Consider the following 22,313-nt stretch of genomic DNA (forward strand, 5'->3'; position numbering starts at 1 on the left):
TCTATTTAATTTGTTCCATTCTACAGTGAACTAAAATATAAAAATAAAATATAAATAGAAAATGCAATAATTTCTAAGATTTTACTGAGTTACAGTTCATAAGGAAATCAGTCAATTGAAATAAATTCATTAGGCCCTAATCTATGTAGTTCACATGACTGAGAATACAGATCTGCATCCGTTGGTCACAGATACCTTTTTTTAAAGGTAGGGCCGTGGATAGGGCTGTGGCAGTCACATGATATGATAATAATGTCACCCTTCAGACTATTGAATGAATCACGTCTTTACATATACTAAATAATATATGTGTGAAATTAGTTTTGATTTAGAATGGACCATTATCATGCACCAGTCAGAATAGGGGCAGGGGGAAAAAAATAAGTGTCATCTATGCACTTAAATACCAAATGGAGGACGCATTTCCCGTGGTTCATTTTCATGCCAGCAAGGCAGGCTACACTCCTGTTGTAAAGAACAGAAATGTGCTTAATATTAGGAGAGTTGAGAAATAAATAGTAGGCCTAGCCTACAGAAAGCTGATGTAATCCTCCTTTTAATAGATGCCATCACAGTTTTTTCATGCAATTGCATAGCCTACAGAAATGTTGCGCAACATGAGCTCTCAAGTGTTTGATTAGATTTTCAATTACATTTGCAATGATGTCAGAGTGATTACAGGGACAATGGCTGCGTACCAGGCATTTAGCACATTGTGTAGGCTACTCATGACCATCAGCAGCATCAGAGCTTGGAGAAGTCTAATTAACCTGTTGAAACTCTAGGGGCGCAATTTCATTTTTGGATGAAAAACGTTCCCGTTTTAAACAAGATATTTTGTCACAAAAAGATGCTCGACTATGCATATAATTGATAGCTTTCGAAAGAAAACACTCTGACGTGTCCAGAACTGCAAAGATATTTTCTGTGCGTGCCCTAGAACGTGAGCTTCAGGCAAAACCAAGATGAGACGGCATCCAGGAAATGAGCAGGATTTTTGAGGCTCTGTTTTCCATTGTCTCCTTATATGGCTGTGAATGCGAGAGGAGTCTGCCATTTCTGTCGTTTCCCCAAGGTGTCTGCAGCATTGTGACGTATTTGTAGGCATATCATTGGAAGATTGACCATAAGAGACCACATTTACCAGGTGTCCGCCCGGTGTCCTGCGCCGAAATTGGTGCGCAAAAGTCAGCTGCAAGTATTTTTCCATGGAATTTAGAGAAGAATACAGGCTTCCACGAACGATATATCAATGAAGAGATATGTGAAAAAACACCTTGAGGATTGATTCCAAACAACGTTTGCCATGTTTCGGTCGATATTATGGAGTTAATTCGGAAAAAGTTTGACGTAGGTGACTGAATTTTCGGTTCGTTTCGGTAGCCAAATGTGATGTACAAAATGGAGCGATTTCTCCTACACACAGACGCTTTCAGGAAAAACTGCGCATTTGGTATGTAACTGAGAGTCTCCTCATTGAAAACATCCGAAGCTCTTCAAAGATAAATGATTTTATTTATTTGGTTATCTGGTTTTTGTGAAAATGTTGCGTGCTAAATGCTACTCAAAATGCTAAGCTAGCTTAGCATACTCTTACACAAATTAGTCAATTGCTATGGTTCAAAAGCATATTTTGAAAATCTGAGATGACAGTGTTGTTAAGAAAAGGCTAAGCTTGAGAGCAGGCGCATTATTTTCATTTTATTTGCGATTTTCAGAAATCGTTAACGTTGCGTTATGCTAATGAGCCGGAGGCTTTAGTCACGATCCCGGATCCGGGATGGGGAGATTCAAGAGGTTAAACGTGACGAAACAGTCATGTGGAATTTGACTGCCATCATGACTCAGGCCTCATCTTTTTAAGTGGGAGAACTTGCACAATTGGTGGCTGACTAAATACTTTTTTGCCCCACTGTGTGTGTGTGTGTGTGTGTGTGTGTGTGTGTGTGTGTGTGTGTGTGTGTGTGTGTGTGTGTGTGTGTGTGTGTGTGTGTGTGTGTGTGTGTGTGTGTGTGTGTGTATATATATATGGACACTAGAAGCTTTAACCAAGTTTAATTATTCCCAAAGGTTCTGTACAGCTGTAATTCAGACAACCCAACACTTCTCTTGGGTTGTCTGAATTACAGCTGTACAGAACCTTTGGGAATAATTAAACTTGGTTAAAGCTTCTAGTGTCTGAGTTATTTACTCTGAAAAATAAGAACCAAACAGAATGCAGGCCATTGAAGAACTGGGACATTTTCAACTTCCAGGAATTGTGTACAGATCCTTGCGACATGGGGCTGTGCATTATGCTGAAACATGAGGTGATGGCAGCGGATGAATGCACAACAATGGGCCTCAGGATCTCGTTACGGTATCTCTAAGCATTCAAATCGCCATCGATAAAATGCAATTGTGTTCGTTGTTCATAGCTTATGCCTGTCCATACCATAACCCTACCGCCACCATGGGGCACTGTTCACAACGATGACATCAGCAAACCGCTCACCATCATTAGGCCATACACACCATCTGCCCGGTACACATGAAACCGGGATTCATGAAGAGCCCACTTCTCAAGCGTGCCAGTCACCATCGAAGGTTAGCATTTGCCAACTGAAGTCGGTTACGATGCCAAAATGCAGTCAAGACCCTGTTGAGGGCGACGAGCTTCACTGAGACAGTTTGACAGGTTGTGCAGAAATTCTTCAGGTGTACAATTTCATCAGCTGTCCGGATGGCTGGTCTCAGATGATCCTTCAGGTGAAGAAGCCGGGTGTGGAGGTCCTGGGCTGGCGTGGTTAAGTATGGTCTGCAGTTGTGGGGCCAGTTGGACATACTGCCAAATTCTCTAAAATGACATTGGCAGCAGCATTGGTAGAGCAATTAACATTCAATTCTCTGGCAACAGCTCTGGTGGACATTCCTGCAGCATGCCAATTGCACACTCATTCAAAACGTGTGGCATTGTGTTGTGTGACAAAACTGCATATTTTTGAGTGGCCTTTTATTGTTCCCTGCACAAGGTGCACCTGTGTAATGATCATGCTGTTTAAATCAGTTTCTTGATAATCCATACACCTGACAGGTGTGGCATATCTTGGCAAAGGAGAAATAAGCTTTTGTGAGTATGGAACATTTCTGAGATCTTTTATTTCAGCTCATGAAACATTGGACCAACACTTTACACGTTCAGTATATATTTATTTTTGTATTTTTATACAATAGCCTCTCATGTACTATTGTTTTACAATTTTAAGTGGTTTCTTAATTTTATTCTTGTCCATTTATAGCAAAGTGTGCTTTCTCAAATTGTATTATTTTATTTGCTAAGCACTTTGAAATAAAGTTTGATTTGATTTAAGATCACAATGAATAACATTATATGGACAAATGGGAACTGATCCTATATCAGCACTCCTACTCAGATGCGTTATGACAGACTTTAGTATTATCATGTAGGCATATTATTCATGACCCATAATTGTCACTGGACACCATGATACACAGCAAGTATATTGCGATATTATATAATATGATTACTACTGTATATTGAAGTAATCATTGCAGATAATGAAAGTGCTTTGATGGGGCAGAATAAGCACCGCCAGTCTCTGGTTCATGAGTGGAATGAGTGCTAGAGCAGAGCACAAGCCCAAATCTAATTTGTCGTAAAACAGAGACAACTGAGACAGACTTGTGTTGCTCAAACCAATTTCCAACCCACCCACATTTCCAGGCATTGTAATACACCTTGTGGAATTATGTGGCTTCCTTCATTGGAATTCTGTCGCAGCGCAAACATCAACAAATCGAATGTGTCAAGATCAGATATCCGCTCCAAGCCTCTGGCGGTGACAACATGCCAATCACCAAGCGAGTGTGGGCCTCCAGGGCAGACAGGGCCACCGATTGGGTATTGGCGAGCAGATGTGGCCAGCTGATTGGTCTAACTGACACAGAACGACAGGGACTGTGACAGTTGGGTGTCACTTCAGCTGTTGGAAGGCCAAGCTTCTGCCACAGCCTCATCATCCCTCACTTTTTCACGTAGACAGAAAGAGCTGAGAGAGAGAGAGAGATTGAGACAAAGAGAAACCAATTACTCCCTAACCAGACGACACAGGCTCCTTAGCAAGGCTACAAAGGATTGAGAGAGTGAGTGGAAGAGGGGGAAAAAATGACAAATATATATTTTTTTAAGTAAAAGTGAGATGCCAGCCACAAAGCACAAAGAGCCCGGAAGAGTGACAGCGAAGGCGGGCCGGCAATAAGCTGCCGCTTCATTACACTTTATTAAACAAATTAGACAGATCAGAGGGAGTTAAGGGACCCATATGGCCAACCTGTGATTCCCATAGCTGTAGGAACATCAACGGGCTGCTCCAAGGGAGACTGCTGGAGCACTGAATAGCAACAGCTTGTTCCTCAGATGCTCTATTCACTGAAAAAAGACTCGGGGAAATGTACCCGGAGGAAACCACAAGGCCCTGGATACTAAGCCCCAGACAACACACACCCTGGAACAGCTTAGGGAACATGCTATTCTCTACTGGTAGTGACAATTCATTATACAGTGCATTCGGAAAGTATTCCGACCCCTGGCCTTCCACATTTTGGTATATTACAGCCTTATTCTAAAATGGATTCAATATTTTTTATCCTCATCCATCAACACACAATACCCCATAATTACAAACTGAAAAACAGCTTTTTAGAAAATGTATGAAAAACAAAAAAAACAAAAACCTTATTTACAGAAGTATTGAGACCATTTGCTTTGAGACTCAAAATTGAGCTGAGGCGCATCCTGTTTCCATTGATCATCCTTGAGATGTTTCTACAACTAGGAGTCCACGTGTGTTACATTCAATTGATTGGATATGATTTGGAAAGGCACACACCTGTCTATATAAGGTCCCACAGTTGACAGCGCATGTCAGAGCAAAAACCAAGCCATCAAGTCGAAAGAATTGTCCGTAAAGCTACGAGACAGGATTGTGTCGAGGCATTGAAGGTCCCCAAGAAAACAGTGGCCTCATTCCAAAATGGAAGAAGTTTGAACTCTGGCCTGAATGCCAAGCGTCACGTCTAGAGGAAACATAGTACCATCCCTACAGTGAAGCATGGTGGTGGCAGCACCATGCTATGGGGATGTTTTTATTGCTAAGGATATGGACAAAAATCAGGCATTTGATTGCAAATATGCAGAGGGAGTCGTAAAGAGAACACAGACGTATGTAACGGATTACATCTTCAAACTAAGAGTAACCATGGCATCCGTGACAGAGGGAGAAGCGTTCATCCATGTATACAGGTTAGTCTAGCTCTCAACATTTTCAGATATTATGTTTCCAATTTTGTCAGCAAATTGTTTTCATTGCAAGTTTAAGTGTGCTGTTAGCTAGCTAAAGTTGTGTACAATCTGTGTAGTAATATTATTTGTATCTCAGAGCCATATGCATGGCTTGTTATAGCCTAATGTTAGCTAGCTAACACATTGAATCTAGTTGGTTAGCTACCTGCAGATTCATGCTAGGTAGTAACATCATGAGTTGGGATTATGGGTCATTGCTTAGCTAGCTAGCTACATGTCTTAAAAGACTCCACTATGCAAGGTACCATTTCACTGTACTATGTACATCTTCTTTATCCTGTGCATGTGACAAATAAACTTCGATTTTATTTGATGTAATGTGTGTTTAACAGAGACAGTAATGTGAATTAAAACATGACCTGCACCAAAGTCAAATTATGTTATAACGTTAGGCCAACAAGAAAGTGTCCAAGTTCTAAAAATCTCCAGTAGAATGCCCTGCTTTTATTTTGTCACACTCACAACCGTAAACTATTTCCTATAATTAGCTTGCCATTGACTTGTAATCTTGATGCATGTTTATTTTCATGTAATAATGAATACAAATTAGCTCAAGCTAAGACGTTGTTACCTACATGTTGTGGTCATTATTTGAACTGGCTAGCCAGCTAGCTTAACATTAGCTACAAATGATCCAAAAATGTTTTAGAAAGTTGCTTTTAGTTGCCTGGGTTGCTAGATTGACATATTATACTAAAAACATTTTCCAACAGATGGGTTTATTTATGCTATTTTGGAACACCAGGCTTCTGACGTCATGTGTGTGAATCATTACAAAGATAGGTGCAGCTAAGGCTTAAGCGGGTGTGAACATGTTGAATGGACAAAGAGCTCTCCAGTACGTGTACCAAAATATTCAATGCCATTTTCTCAAACATGGGGTTACAAGTTAATCAACTCTAAAAGCAGAATTACTTTCCCATTGTTCCTCAACTGTAGTGTATGATATACAATTTTCTAGCTACAAGTCTACTTCTATCCCAATAAAAAAACACAATTTCTAATTTTGCCACATAAAACCGAATCGAGCCAGTCGGTCATAATTGATTCCCCATTGAAAACATAGCTGGGGAATAGAAGGTCAGAGTATTGGTTAGGGTTTGTAATTGTCCTCATAGACATAGAACGGGGAAAGGAAAGAGCAGGGAAGGAGGAATCAAAGATTGGACTCCTGCTGAATTGTTAAGGTAAATGCAACTCAATGTCCCAATTGACAGATCCTTTCTGTGTAAAGGACATGAAGAGAAAAGTGACAGAGTTTGGAGAGAAGAGAGAGTAAGTAGGGAAGAGGTGAAGAGTCCGACAAGTATGTCCTCTGGGAAAAACCGTGTTCATATGTCAGAGACATACAAAATACTGGGAAAACTAGTCTAAGAGGATTCATGGCACCGACCCAACAGCGATTTGAAAGAAAGCTAAATGCATGATTAAAGCTAAAGCATAGTCCCCTTTCACTCATTGGTTTATAAGGAAAGTAGCTACATCTTCAAATAGGAATGAAATACAAATTACACCAAGCCATTAGGAGATAAACACCTTACACATAATACACTAGTTATTTTGCTTATGCATCATGAGGAGAATGTGAACCAACTGTGACTAAACTATACTCCTCTTTAGGGAGGAATGTGTGAGTTGACAAGTGGGGTAATAAAAAGGGGAAAAGACACTGACTTTGGGTGCCGGATGTCTGCGACAGAGCGATTGAGGGAGATCCTATCGCTGACGTAGATGTTGAACCCATTCTCCCTGTAGGCCTGGTCTACCCGGTCAGCGTCGGTCAGCGGAAAAGGCTTCCCCTGCTCGCCGTTACCTACACACACACACACACCGAGAGAACAGACAAGAGTGCAACGATGCTGTTTGAGGAAGACGAGGGACAAAATGCCTTGCGCCAACCATCTGCTTTTCTCTGACAGACCGTGAAAGTACCTGGACTTAATGTCAGGTAAAATATCTTCGGTATGAAGTACAGTACCTGCTGAATGAACCATAAGGAACTTGGAAATGTCTTGCAGTCTGTCGAGCAAGTCAATTTTAATGGTTTTGTGATACAATCACACTGTTTTCGAAAAAGCGCATGTCCCAACACACGTGTCTTGTGAGGAATCATTTGTTATCGTAGTATATTAGTTGTGGGCTTCAAACCTCAAACTAAAAAGTGAATATGGGGGAGGGACTTCCTGAAGTTCTGTCCTACCAGAGCGAGTAGCGTCTCTCCTAATTGCATCGTAGTCGTGCCAGTCTTTCCTCCGCATGCCGTCCCGCCCCAGCTGGGCATTATTCCGGGGCCTGACGTTCAATCCCTGCCAAAACACACAGCAACAGGGAGTCACACATCAGGACATACACACAGAGGGTATCACACAGAGGGTAAATTGCACACACACACACATACCGACACACATACACACCGACACATGGGAACAAAGGGTCGCACATCAAGACATCTAAGAAACCAGCAACCCTTCTGCTAGAGCCCGTCAGGCTTGATGCTAAAGTAGCTAACATTCTCACATTCTGAAAGCATACCAGAAACAACCAGATAATGAAAAACAGTTGTCCATTATCCAACTGCAGAGAACCTGGCAAAAAAATAAAAAATACATTTAGTCTACTGATTGTCAATATTAGGGCTGGGAATTGACATTCCAAACATGCCCACTACAGTGCATTTGGAAAGTATTCAGAACCCTTAACTTTTTATTATGTCTAAAATTGAATACATTGACACTCAATCTACACACAATATCCCATAATAACAACAAACCAGGAAAAGGTTGACATTTTTGCAAATGTATTACAAATAAAAATTTAAAATAAACAGACGTAGCTTATTTACATTAGTAGTCAGACTATTTGCTATGAGACTCAAAATTGAACAGTTGACAGTGCATGTCAGAGCAAAAACTAAGCTATGAGGTCGAAGGAATTGTCCGTAGAGCGCCGAGACAGGATTGTAGAGGCACAGATCTGGGGAAAGTTACCAAAATATTTCTGCAGCATTAAAAAGGTCCCCAAGAACTCAGTGGCCTCCATCTTTCTTAAAATGGAAGAAGTGTGGAACCACCAAGACTCTTTCTAGAGCTGGCCGCCTAGGCCGAACTAAGCAATTGTGGGAGAAAGGCCTTGGTCAGGAAGGTGACCAAGAATCCGATGGTCACTCTGACAGAGCCCCAGAGTTCCTCTGTGGAGATGGGAGAACCTTCTAGAAGGACAACCATCTTTGCAGAACTCCAATCAGGTCTCTATGAGTGTCCAGAAGGAAGCCACTCATAAAAGGCACACGACAGACTGCTTGGAGTTTGCCAAAATGCACCTAAGACTCTCAGACAATGAGAAACAAGATTCTCAGGTCTGATGAAACCAAGAATGAACTCTTTGGCCTGAATGCCAAGTCTGGAGGAAACCATGCACCTCTCATCACCTGGCTAATACCATCACTACAGTGAAGCATGGGTGGCAGCCTCATGCGGATGTTTATCAGCGGCAAGCACTGGGAGACTAGTAAGGATCAACGGAAAGATGAACGGAGCAAAATACAGGGAGATCCTTGATGAAAACCTGCTCCAGAGCGCTCAGAAACTCAGACTGGGGTGAAGGTTCACCTTCCAACAGGACAACGACCCTAAGCACTATGGTAGCAATTCTATAAGACGAGTGAAACTGCAGATACTTTTAAAAACTATTATAAAGATTTGCAAAAATTGATTATCAACCATCCACTCAACACTGCATAGTTGAAAGCTCAACAAAGTTTCGGTTCTCAGCTTTTATAGAGAAGCACGTCCTTTTTGTATACGTGGCAGTCAGCAGATAGTGTGTCGAAGGCAATTAGTTGGCAGTGCAGATTTAAGAAAGCATGAGGTTTCATGTGATTTTCCACAACAGCCAAGACAACACAGGAGTGGCTTCGGGACAAGTCTCTGAATGTCCTTGAGTGGCCCAGCCTGAGACAGGACTTGAACTCGAGCGGACATCTCTGGAGATAACTTAAAATAGTTGTGCAGTGTGGCGGAGGAAGCAGATTTAGTTGGGTAACATAGATAATAAATAAGATATTTTATTGATCTAATATGCTTATGTGAGATACTTGTCATTAGAATGTATCCTTTTGGACTATAGTGTTGGCAGTTGCACTTTTTTCTAAGCTGGGGCTCAGTCATTTGGGGCCCAGAGAGGGGATAGGTCAGGCTTGTCTTTTACATGTCTCTGGTGCTATGCAGAATATCAGAAAGGGAAGAGGACAGGATGGAACATTGTCTTCATATGTGAATGTGTCTGTTAAACCATGTGAAGGGATGGCGTGATTAAGGGGGGGAAACAATTAATTGACTCCACAATGTCTGTGCGCAAGTCACTCCCCTCAGTAAGCTTGTCCAGGAGTGGGGAGAAAGGGGAGTATATAGAGTTGACAATTGAGTTATGCCTTGGATGAAGTAATGTTTTGGTACTATGAAGTACCAGGAACGAGATTAGAACCTCATTTTAGAGACCAAACTGAGCAATAATTTATAGCGAATGCAATCTGGCTAAGGGATACTCCTTTCTCAAGTAAAATGCCCTTTGTGAAGAGTTCCAAAGATCTGTGGTTCGTCATGTAAGTTGAGAGGGGTGTATCTTTGCTATAAAATCTCAGTTGCCATTATGTTGGGACTCTCAACAATTCATTATATATAGTGAGCTGTTGAAAGCCAAAGGGCTATTGTAAAGCTCATATTTTTAAAGATTAAGTTTAAGTATAACTCTGACTGGTGTGTGGTTTATAACGCTCCTCATTTGGTAATACAGGAAATTTCCACGACAGCAGCAACGCTCTCCATCCAACCTTACAGAGCTTGAGAGGATCTGTAGAGAATGGAAGAAACTCCACAAATACAGGTGTGAAAAGCTTATGGCATCATACCCAAGAAGACTCAAAGTTGTATTCGCTGCCAAATGTGCATCAACAAACTATAGTAAAGGGTCTTATTATGTAAATGTGATATTTCAGTTTATTTGTAATACATTTTCCCAAAATTAAAAAAAAAACTGTTCTTGCGTTGTCATTATGGGGTATTGTGTGTAGATAGATGAGGGGGAAAAAAATAATTACATTTTAGAATAAGGTTGTAACTAGTGATGGACCGACATGACATTTTTGGCTGATAACGATATTTTCCTTGCAAAAAAAAGATACCGATAACAGATATTTAAAATTTTAGCGACCTTTAAAGCATTATAGCACAGTTAAATAGTTAGACCACAGCGTTCATGTGTGTGTTAAGGCACTGCATCTCAGTGCAAGAGGCGTAACAGTCCCTGGTTCGAATCCAGGCTGTATCACATCTGGCCGTGATTGGGACTCCCATAAGGTGGTGCACAATTGACCCAGCGTCACTCGGGCCGTCATTGTAAATAAGAATTTGTTCTTAACTAACTTGTCTAGTTAAGTTCACACACACACACACACACACACACACACACACACACAGAGCAAAAAGGTATTTTGTTGGCATTTACGCATGTCCCCATTACCAGTAAAACATATTCAAAACCTATTTCTTCCACTTACTTGCTGTGCTGTTTCTTTGTTCACTTGTTCAGTGGAACAAATGGAACGCCGTTTGAGTCTTTGCGTGTCCAAAAACTATACACATCAAATAACACTATTTGACATGTCAAATAAACTTGTTGACCAATCAGGACATGAATGACTGCACGTCACATTAATTTAACGCGTTCATCATTTTTTTAAGGAGTTATTACACTCACGTCACAATGATTCATCGACACATCTGCTATGATGCTGGTAAAGTTGTCTCGCGCGCGTACAGTGCTGGTCATAATTTTTATTTTTTAAATTAAGACTCAAACACAGATGCCCAATCTTGATTGATTGATTTAAATGAACCCCATTCTCCTTACAGTCAATTTGAGCAAAAATGCCATCAGTTATAATTAAAAGCAACGTAAACTCCTTCAACTGCCCCTAATTTGCTGCTACGCTGGTCACCGTTTCTCAGAGGCTGTTCTTATGACAGCAGAAGTGGAAAAGGGGAAGGAATGAAGACAAGTATTAAGAAATGTATTCATGTTTAACACATTATCCTAGCTGTGTATGGTGCCTGTTCTGTTGACAGGCTGGGATGGTGTAAGGGAGGTCTTGATCACGCACGTGCACAACGGCTCACACTCAATAGCTGCATACATTGGGCTTTCAATGCAATAAGAGGTTATTCACATGAGGCTGCACAATACCTCACATCAGTCTCTTTGAGTGGGGGGGGCGACACATTGGGTGTCAGGTAGGAGGTCCATCGGCGATGAGGTGAGAGAGCAGTGAGAGGTTTGAGTGCTAAAGTTTAAACAATGGAAATTCAATGTTTCATTTCACACTTGACACACACTTTTCTAACACTTTGAAAAATGCAAATGCAGTGATTTAGCCATTACCACTTCATCTTTCATGCTTTAAAATCTATCCTTTCAGAGTTCAGATGTCCCAAATTTGGTTCACAACACAATAGGGAAATAATTACCTCAATGGGAGGACGCAATGAGTAGAACATTGTTAATTCAAATGGTGTGACGTAGAAGTCCGTCACTGGCCGCGGGCAGCATTTGGTTCTTTAACGCACACACATATTCATCACTCCTCCCTGCTCCATTATAAGATAAGTTAACAATGTGGGTCGACACACAAATTAACTTCTGTCTTGGTGCATGCATTTCACACTTGTCAATGTTCATATTTGAGAGATACAATAATTATACTTATCAATGTTGTGGATGAGCGCATTGTTTGTTTGTTCTGCTCCTCTCTCTTCATCTCTGTAGCTTCCGGGTATGCTGGAAAAGGACCCGAGCTAAGGGAATTGGGTTGGCTTTATAGTGCATGTCCCAAATGGCTCATTAATGCATATGGGCATATTGAAAGATATTGTCAGTAGTGATGTAATGTTGTAAATGTTATGTTGTGATATTGTTTAAAACAGTGTTGCAATGCATATCCTTTAGTATGTTTAGTTCATGGAAAATGTAGGTTTGTATTGTTAATTGATTAATTAATTAGGGTTAATTGTTCTGAGGGGAGGGGCTAGCCCTACAAAAGGAGCCTCTCTTTCAGTCGTGGAGAGGCAGTTTGGATTGAGCTGTGGATGGGGCAGCATTGTTTTTAAGCTGTCCCATAAGGTAGACGTTGATGGCAGTACTGTTGTTTTTTGTTCCGGAATCACTTGTAAATAAACACCTTTGCACAGAAGAACTTTTGCGGTTCCGCCATCTTTTTTATTTTGATAGAGGTTAGGTTATCCAGTTTAGCCTTCTGGCCTACTCTACGTGACATATGGTGGCAGTGGTGGGATGGCGTACCGCAAATCAGTGAATTCCAACAAGAGAGGTAAAGGAATGCGTACAGGATTGCATTCTCAGCAACAGCATCAACTGTCAGAAAAGGTACCTTAAGTTGAACCGGGGTGGAATACCATGGAATCGTCTGGTGAAGAGGTCAAGTATGAGAAACTAGGAGCCTGACCGCGGGGTCAAAGACAACCAGAACTGGGTGAGCTGCTGACTGAAGGAGCAGTTGGGGGACCAGAACCACACCCAACCATGGTAACCCTTTTTCAGCAACTTTTCACCTGCCTTGAGAGGAGGGACGAAGACCTCAAGCAGGAGTTACGTGGCCTACGCCAATCTATCCTCACAGCTCCCCACCAGGCGGAACTCGTCAGTGAGAGCCCAAGATTGGGTCTTCCAACACCAGGACGACAAAGGCTCGATGCAGCAGGGACTTCAACTCCACAGCAGGCACCCCAAGCAGTAATGAGGCCAGCACCAGGAGACCAGTCCAGCAGTGTTAACGTCCATCTTCCAGCATTCCTGAGGAAGGAGCCAAAGATGCCCTCATACCAGCAGGGGGAGGACATTGAAAACTACCTGCTGAGGTTTGAGCGCATGGCTAAGACGTGGCAGTGGCCTGAGGTAGAGTGGGCCTGCAGGCTTGTCCCATTGCTCATGGGCAAGGCCTTAGAGGCTTACACAGCAATGGATGAGGGGCTGTCCAATGTCTACAAGGGCTTGAAGGAAGCGCTGCTGGTGAAGTTTGACATCTCACCGGAAACCTACCGTCAACGCTTCAGAGCTGCATCAACGCCATCGGGTGAGACGCCGACAGACGTACCACCGCCTCAAGGGTCTCTACCGACGATGGGTTCGACCGGGGGAGAAGACACAGGACGAAATCGGGGAGGTCATCATCCTCGAGCAACTTCTACAAGTTCTACCACACGACATTCGAACCTGGGTCCGAGAGCACGAGCACAAGGACGGGCTTATGGCGGCCAAGCTTGCACTGCAGTATCTTAATGCACGTAAAGGGGGCCCACCACAACCTGCAGCACCCGCTCCAAGGAGTCTCAGAGACACAAGGGACATCAGAAATGCCAGAGATGGTGGAGGTAACTCTGGGGGTTATGTGTCTGGGAGGGAGGTAAGGGATCATGCAGTTCGCTCTGATGGGAGGGGTCTGACCTGTTTTTACTGCCGGCAGCAGGGGCACAAAGCTTCAATGTGTCCGCTACGTAAATCCAAGCTCTCAGGTGACTTATGTACCCAGAGAGGGGGATGGTGTTCAGAATAGACAGACTCGGGAAGGGTCATGCTTGGTACCTGTAAAAGTGAATGGTAAAAGTCTTACTGCAATGATTGACACCGGCAGTTCCCTGTCATTGATCAGAAAAGGTAATGTACCTGTTAATGACATTGATTATGGTCATCAGACACTGATCCAATGTGTCCATGGTGACCAGTCACAGCAGCCCACAGCTGAGCTCACAGTTGAGATTCAGGGTCAGAAATACCTCCTCAAAGTTGGGGTAATGGAGAAGCTACCTTTTGAGATGATTTTGGGGAGGGATGTGCCTGTACTCTCTGATCTGTTGGGAAGTGTGGGGGGTCAGCTATATGGGCAGTCAGTTTGCCAGTCTGATGTTCAGATGGCATGTTCAGTTGTCACTCGTGCCCAGGCCAAAGCTGGTTTACAACCTCTGCCTGACTTGTGTGATAGTCTGTGCGAGGGGGGAACCAAAGCGCCCAGAAAGTCACGCCGCCAGCGGTGTCTTGAGAAGTATGTGGGAACCCCTGTACCTGTTGCTGATGTGTCTGGGTTAGAGGTGCAATGGGATGTTCCACAAAATTTTGCTACACTGCAGAAGTCTGACGCAACCTTGAAATGTTTGTTTGACAAGGCCTTAGCTGGGGACAGTCAATCTTCATGTGGGGGGATTTACACAGTAGACAACCACATACTCTACCTTGGGTCAGAGGCAGATAGCAGGAAGTTGGTGGTGCCATCTACCTGTAGACCACTTGTTCTCAACCTTGCACATACAGTTCCATGTGCAGGCCATCTAGGGCAACATAAGACCTATCTTAGGCTAGGCTCCCGTTTCTTTTGGCCCTCCATGTATACTGATGTACAAAAATACTGCAAATCATGCCACACGTGCCAGAAAACCAGTGCTGTCCGTAGGTCTGAACGGGCTCCTCTATGTTCACTGCCAGTTATCTCTACCCCATTCAAGAGAATTGCAATGGACATTGTTGGACCTTTGGAGAAGAGTAGTGCAGGTTACAAGTATATATTGGTGATCTGTGACTATGCCACCCGGTTCCCAGAAGCCTTCATGACACTGAAAAAACGACTGTGCTCATTCCCTGTTCTCCAGACCCCTGATTTTCAGAAGAGATTTCTCGTGCAGGTGGACGCTTCGGCTGTAGGAATTGGAGCTGTACTGGCCCAAGGGGAGCCAAGGGAAAAGCTTCCTGTGCTGTACCTGAGTCAGAAGCGGTTGCCCAGGGAAACCAGGTATTCTACAATCGAAAAGGAGTGCCTGGCTATAAAGTGGGCCCTAGATAGCCTCCGTTACTACCTTCTTGGGAGGGAATTTGACCTGCACACGGACCACAGTGCACTGACCTGGATCCAGACCATGAAGGACCGGAATACTCGTGTGACCAGGTGGTATCTGGAGCTCCAGCCCTTCAGGTTCTGTGTCCGTCACAAGGCAGGAAAAGAGAACGTTACTGCGGACTACCTATCAAGGCTCCCGAACATGGTCGCTTCAGGAGAGGAGGAAGGTAATGTGACGTAGAAGTCCGTCACTGGCCGCGGGCAGCATTTGGTTCTTTAACGCACACACATATTCATCACTCCTCCCTGCGCCATTATAAGATAAGTTAACAATGTGGGTCGACACACAAATTAACTTCTGTCTTGGTGCATGCATTTCACACTTGTCAATGTTCATATGAGAGATACAATAATTATTATACTTATCAATGTTGTGGATGAGCGCATTGTTTGTTTGTTCTGTTCCTCTCTCTCCATCTCTGTAGCTTCCGGGTATGCTGGAAAAGGACCCGAGCTAAGGGAATTGGGTTGGCTTTATAGTGCCTGACCCAAATGGCTCATTAATGCATATGGGCATATTGAAAGATATTGTCAGTAGTGATGTAATGTTATGTTGTGATATTGTTTAAAACCGTGTTGCAATGTATATCCTTTGGTATGTTTAGTTCATGGAAAATGTAGGTTTGTATTGTTAATTGATTAATTGTTCTGAGGGGAGGGGCTAGCCCTACAAAAGGAGCCTCTCTTTCAGTCATGGAGAGGCAGTTTGGATTGAGCTGTGGATGGGGCAGCATTGTTTTTAAGCTGTCCCATAAGGTAGACGTTGATGGCAGTACTGTTGTTTTTTGTTCCGGAATCACTTGTAAATAAACACCTTTGCACAGAAGAACTTTTGCGGTTCCGCCATCTTTTTTATTTTGATAGAGGTTAGGTTATCCAGTTTAGCCTTCTGGCCTACTCTACGTGACAAATGGCAAGTCTAATTGCATGGAATACAATTATTAAAATCAGGCTGCTAAACAATATCACTGAGACGAGAAACAAACAACCAAACTCACAAATACAACTTCCTGGTAGGTGAGGGCAACTGATCCAGAGAGCCCTCAACCTCCAACAGTATAACAGGCACTTGCAATGTATGTAGGCAATTAGGCTAGCCCTTTCTCTCAAACAGATGATACATCAAAGGCTTATGTAAAAGTTTAAACAGTTGCATGTGTGTGTGAGAGAGAGAGATAGTAGAGTGAATAGTAGTTCTGGTCAGGTCCCTGTTTATTACGTACTAATCTATTTGTCAAACAGCTGAGGGGCCTAAGTACACAGTACTGATAACAATGCACACTGGCCAGAGGTCACCAAAACACCACACGGTCCACTTTCCAACAGGTACTGTACGTGGTCTGGAGGCCATTATCTCTCCAGCTACTCCATGTCCCCCCAGGCTCGAGCCTACATGCAAGGAAGCGTAACTGTTAAGATGCCTTTTCTTCAGTAACCTGGACAGAGAGAGGCATGAGAGGGAGGTTCTGGATTCACTGCCTACACTCAAACCCATTGAGTGGCCTGTAAACACTCAAGCAGAGCTGCTAATAGGTAGAGACACTGAGAAAAGTAAGCCTTAATTCATGAATACAAAACAAGTTCATTAAAAGGTGGGTGCTTTACATTGGTGGTAGATGGTTAAGTTACACCCAGACTACAATGTAAAGCACTTTGAGACCTATTGAAAAGCACTGTATAAATGTATATTGCATTTATGCAATCCATCATGACATGATTTCACTGCACAGCCAATTACACCGAGTGTACAAAGCATTAGGAAGACCTGCTCTTTCCATGAGACTGAACAGGTGAAAGCTATGATCCCTTAAATCCACTTCAATCAGTGTAGATGAAGAGGACGAGACAGGTTAAAGAAACATTATATCGATACTTTGACTCCAAGTATTAACTTGTAAAACGAATAAAATTATTTATAAAACCTTTCTTCCCCCTTCATCTTTTTCAATTGTGAGCTAACATGTTATCAGCACTTTAATTTTCATGACTGATCAAAACTCATTTTCTCATGATCTTTCATCTCTGCAGCATACATATAGTGACCAATATGTTGGGGACATCAAATCACAATATCAAATATAAATCGTGAGAATTGCAATACTGTCTCGGCAACCTAGGTATCATGATATTATCGTATCCTGAGGTTCCAGGCAATTCCCAGCCCTACCACCTATACCATCTTAAAGGCATCCGCATGCTTCCCAAAACAAGTCGTGCATATATTATGACATTTTCTTTCGGCTATCCGTGCACTAGGGATGAAACGGTTACCGGTTTCACGATAAACCATGGTAAAATTCCAATGGTTAGTATTACCTTTTCAAATGATCATTAAAACCGTGTTTGATTTTTACGAGTTAAAAACTCACGGGAAATACTGTCCATCATCAACCAAAGTTAGCAACAGTCTGAAGCAGGGGCAGCATGCAATGTGGGTTATGATTTGTGTGAAAACATGGCGGAAGGCAGTGACAGCGCTCTGGAGATTTTTTCAGACTTCTAAGAGGACCAAATTAATTTGTTGTTTGTTGGTTTTCAATATAAAACTTGGTGAAATGATTTCAGTGTGTGTGTGTGTGTCTGTACTTTTTGAACATTTCCATCACATTTTAACAATACTGCAATAATACTGATAACTGTGATAATTTTGATCACTATAATCGTGATATGAAATGTTCATACCGTTTCATCTCTATCATGCACACAACTTTTTTTTCTCAAAGGCAAGGTTAAGTTAGCAGCCGAAGTCCACACCCCTTTGTCGGTGATTGGTCAACAGTAGGGATTCTTCAATTAAGTGTGTCACACAACAAGAGACCACTCACTCACATGATGACTCCCCAGTCCACCTGGCCGTGCTGCTGCTCCAGTTTCAACTGCTCTGCCTTATTATTATTTGAACATGTTCTGTTATAATCTCCACCCAGCACAGCCAGAAGAGAACTGGCCACCCCACATAGCCTGGTTCCTCTCTAGGTTTCTTCCTAGGTTTTGGCCTTTCGAGGGAGTTTTTCCTAGCCACCGTGCTTCTACGCTTGCTGTTTGGGGTTTTAGGCTGGGTTTCTGTACTGCACTTTGAGATATCAGCTGATGTACGAAGGGCTATATAAATAAATTTGATTTGGCAATACTAGTTAATTTAGTAGACAAGATTCACTTAGAATTCTGTGGCATTATTTTATAGTATGAAGAATACAATTGAACAAAGCTGAATAAAATAGAAAGGATAGTGTCTCCAAATGATTTGATGCGGTTAACCTCTCTTGGGTAGGGGGCAGTATTTTCACGTCTGGATGAAAAGCATGCCCAAAGTAAACTGCCTGTTACTCAGGCCCAGAAGCTAGGATATGCATATAATTGGTTGATCTGGATAGAAAACTCAAAAGTTTCTAAAACTGTTAAAATGATGTATGTGGGTATAACAGAACTGATATGGCAGGCGGAACCTCGAGGACAAACCACCTCCCCCAAAAAAATCTGTCTACCACTGTTTTCAATGGCTGTCACTTTTAATAAGGCGAAATCCTCCCAGATTGTAGTTCCTCGGGCTTCCACTAGATGTCAAGTCTTTAGAAAGTGTTGCATGCAGGTTTTTGGAAAAATGACCCAGAAATTGTTTTTTTTCTCAGTGGCTCCCATTTTGGCTGTAGTGTTTCCAAGTGCGCGGAAGAGAGCGCGTTCTTTGGTATTTTTCTCCGGTAAAGACAATAACGATTCTCAATCTTAAATCTTATAGTTTATTTACGTATTAGGGTACCTAAGGTTTGATTAAAACGTTGTTTGACTTGTTTAGCAAAGTTTATTATTAACGTTTGGGATTCATTTTGTATGCATTTTGATGGAGGGAAACTGGGTGGATTATTGACTGAAGCGAGCCAGCTAAACTGAGTTTTTATGGATATAAAGAAGGATATTACTGATCAAAAGGACTATTTGTGATGTATCTGGGACCTTTTGGAGTGCCAACAGAAGAAGATCAAAGGCATTTATTATATCGCTATTTTTGACTTTAGTGGCGCACCTGCCTTGAAATATGATTTTCATGCGGGGTGCTGTCCTCAGATGATCGCATGGTGTGCTTTTGCCGTAAAGCCTTTCTGAAATCTGACACAGTGGCTGGATTAACAAGTTGTTAAGCTTTTGATGTATTTCATAGAAAGTTAAATATTTATAATGCTGTAATTTGAATTTCGCGCTCTGCAATTTCAGATGTTGGCCAGGTGGGACGCTACCGTCCTATGCTTAATTTAGAGTTATTAATGTAACTTTTAGTTGTTCTACAAACGTTGGGGCTATATATGTTCAGATTTTTAATACATTGTAAGGCTGCATGATGCGACTAATGAGGATTTGAAAAAAGTAACTTGAAGTCCGCATTGTTTTTTTTGCGCGAACTGCACACACTTCAGTCTCGTAACAATTTGACACACTTGATGCCTCGAAATTCCCGGTGGTATCCCCTTAGTGTGGTCATAATGCACCCTAAAAACATCCATGCCTTTTGCGGCCAATTTAATAATTACAATTCCCTTCTCCCTGAGTGCTGAGCTCTGAACCACCTCTCACATGGCTCTCTATCACGTGATTGGGTCTTTCACACAGACACATCGGGGGAGGCAACTGCATGTTGAAGATATTGGAATTACAGTCCACTTAACGTCATCAGCCAACAAGATGAGGCCTAACGAACAGCAAAAGCACTAGCCTATGTCAATCTACTATCCCCCATAGTACAAAAGTCGACCTATTCTGTGCGAGAAATAAATATTCCAAACCGTCTGGGACAGTTGTGGGATGCGATAGTTCCCAAATTAATACAACCACTAGAATAAAAAAAAAGTATTTTTTCTCACAATGAAGCTCACGTAACAGATCAGAACATTAAGCTTAAAATGTTTACAAATTAGGCTATTTCTTCACATTTTAATAAAAGCATTACATGCATAATCACATTGCGCACACAGCAGTAGGCTATAAGCGCGAATGTTCCATTAGCGCGAATACACCATTATGAAAAAGTGACTGCAAACGCAATTAACCATGGAATGCTTTTATTATAAAGGTGTATTATGATGAAAATGGTCTTCCCCAAACATGAAAATCATGTGCTGCTTATGTGTGCCAGTTAGTCTCCACACCCCTTGTAAAGTGGATTATTGACCTTAATTTAAAAAAGTTATTTGGTCACTTCAGCTGTAATACAAACCTTATCTAAACATATAGGCCTATGCTGGGCATCATTCCCAGGTGAAAATATATAATTTACAAGTGATAGGCTAATAGTTACCCATCAGAATATTCTTGATTTATTTATATTTCTTGATCTCGATTTTGCATATACTAAATAAGACATGTGATTTTTTAAATTTAAAATGGACCATTATCATGCACCTGTGTCGAAACCGGGGCAGGGAACAATTGTTTTTGTCATCTATGCACTTAATTAGCGAATGGTGGACGCATTTTCCCATGGTTCATTTTCATGCCAGCCAGGTAGGCTATACTCCTGTTGTAAAGAAAAGCATTGCGCTTAATATTAGGAAAGTTGAGGAAAAATAGTAGGCCTAGTCTACAGAAAGCTGTTGGAATCCTCTTTTTAATAGATGCCATCACTGTTTTTTCATGCAATTGCAAATGTTGCGCAACATGAGCTCTCAAGTGTTTGATTGATTTTCACTTTTCATTTGCATTGGTGTCAGTGATTAGAAGGACAATAGAGTCCTGAGTACCAGGCAGTTCACAAGTTATGACCATCAGCAGCATCAGAGCTTGGAAAAGCCTAATTACCATGACTATGTGGTCACGTGGAATTTGACTGCCTTCATGACCCGTGACCGTCGGTGTGACGGTCACCACAAAAGCCCTGGGCGAGCCTAACGTTTTGTATACTCAGCCTAATGTTACAGGGTTTAGGTCTACATTACGATATATTGCTTTTATCCCTGTCAGAGACATTGCATATCAGATTACTTTGCTAAATAAGCAGGTTGAAAACAGTATGCCTACAATACATGCAGAACAGACACTTGTTAATTGGCACAAAAACTAACTAAAAACGCCCAGTCAAAGTATTTCACGACAAATGAAAAGCTCTGACTTTCTCACTGTGCATCTGATGATCCTTCTGCTGCTGTATGTTGAGATTTACTTTATCCTTACAGACACAAAGCAAGCTGAGAAAATCATCTCTGACAGACAGGTAACCTTATTATTCACCAGCTTAGACTCACTGCCATACTTCCTGTACTGAGCCAGGCGCCGAGATCAAGCCTCAGTTCAAGAGAGCCGCTCTCAAAATGTCACGGTGAGAGTCTTTCCCCTCTGCTCTGACGAGGACCGACGAGTCCATCTGTGCAGATCCTGCTAAGAGGAAGCAAGATTGTGCCGCCCCATTTCCTTTTGATTAAAATTTCAACACACGGAGCTATGATATTCCGCTGGGGCTTTGCTGCTCTAACAAGACCTTGGGAAACAAGACAAGGAGCTTCGGAAAACTTTTTGCTGCGTGTGTCGGTGTTTCTAGTGACAGAAGAGAAATGAGAAGAGATAGCGAGCAGGGGGGGGGGTAGACAGATGAATAGGGCGAGAGAGAAGGGATAGGGAATAACAGAGAGCTGAAAGGAGCAATAAGATTGAAGGAGAGAGAGAGAAAGAGTGTGTGGGGGGTAGACAGAAGAATAGGGCGAGAGAGAGGGGATAGGGAAAAACAGAAAGCTGAAATCTGAAAGGAGCGATAAGATTGAAGCCAATATACAGAAAGAGAGCATGGTTAGGTCTTTGATTAGTGATGTGGGAGAGGAATCGATAGTTGCATATGCATTATTATAGTCGATACTTTGACTCCAAGTATCAACTTGTGAAAAATAAAATACAAGTTGGATGTAGCTGCGCCAAAACTCCAGTATTTTTTCATTCCATAGCTTGTTCAGTCTTTTTAAATAGCGAGCTAACATGTTATCAGCACTTTTATTTCCATGACTGATCAACTCATCTCTC

The 22,313-nt window shown here is 42.1% G+C and overlaps 1 protein-coding gene across 2 annotated transcripts in view; it reads right to left on the minus strand.

The window, feature by feature from the left end:
• The window catches only part of LOC135548621 (polypeptide N-acetylgalactosaminyltransferase 10-like), a 136,845-nt gene that overhangs the window by 80,346 nt on the left and 34,186 nt on the right, over positions 1-22,313 (minus strand). For both annotated transcript variants that reach the window (XM_064978420.1, XM_064978419.1), the window contains exons 2-3: positions 7,563-7,668; positions 7,037-7,175 (exon numbers count right to left, since the gene is read on the minus strand). In XM_064978420.1, the coding sequence (XP_064834492.1) occupies positions 7,037-7,175; positions 7,563-7,668 (245 nt within the window). The remainder of the gene's footprint in view (positions 1-7,036; positions 7,176-7,562; positions 7,669-22,313) is intronic.

This window comes from Oncorhynchus masou, chromosome 11 (genome assembly GCF_036934945.1).
Source record: "Oncorhynchus masou masou isolate Uvic2021 chromosome 11, UVic_Omas_1.1, whole genome shotgun sequence".
Taxonomy (NCBI): domain Eukaryota; kingdom Metazoa; phylum Chordata; class Actinopteri; order Salmoniformes; family Salmonidae; genus Oncorhynchus; species Oncorhynchus masou.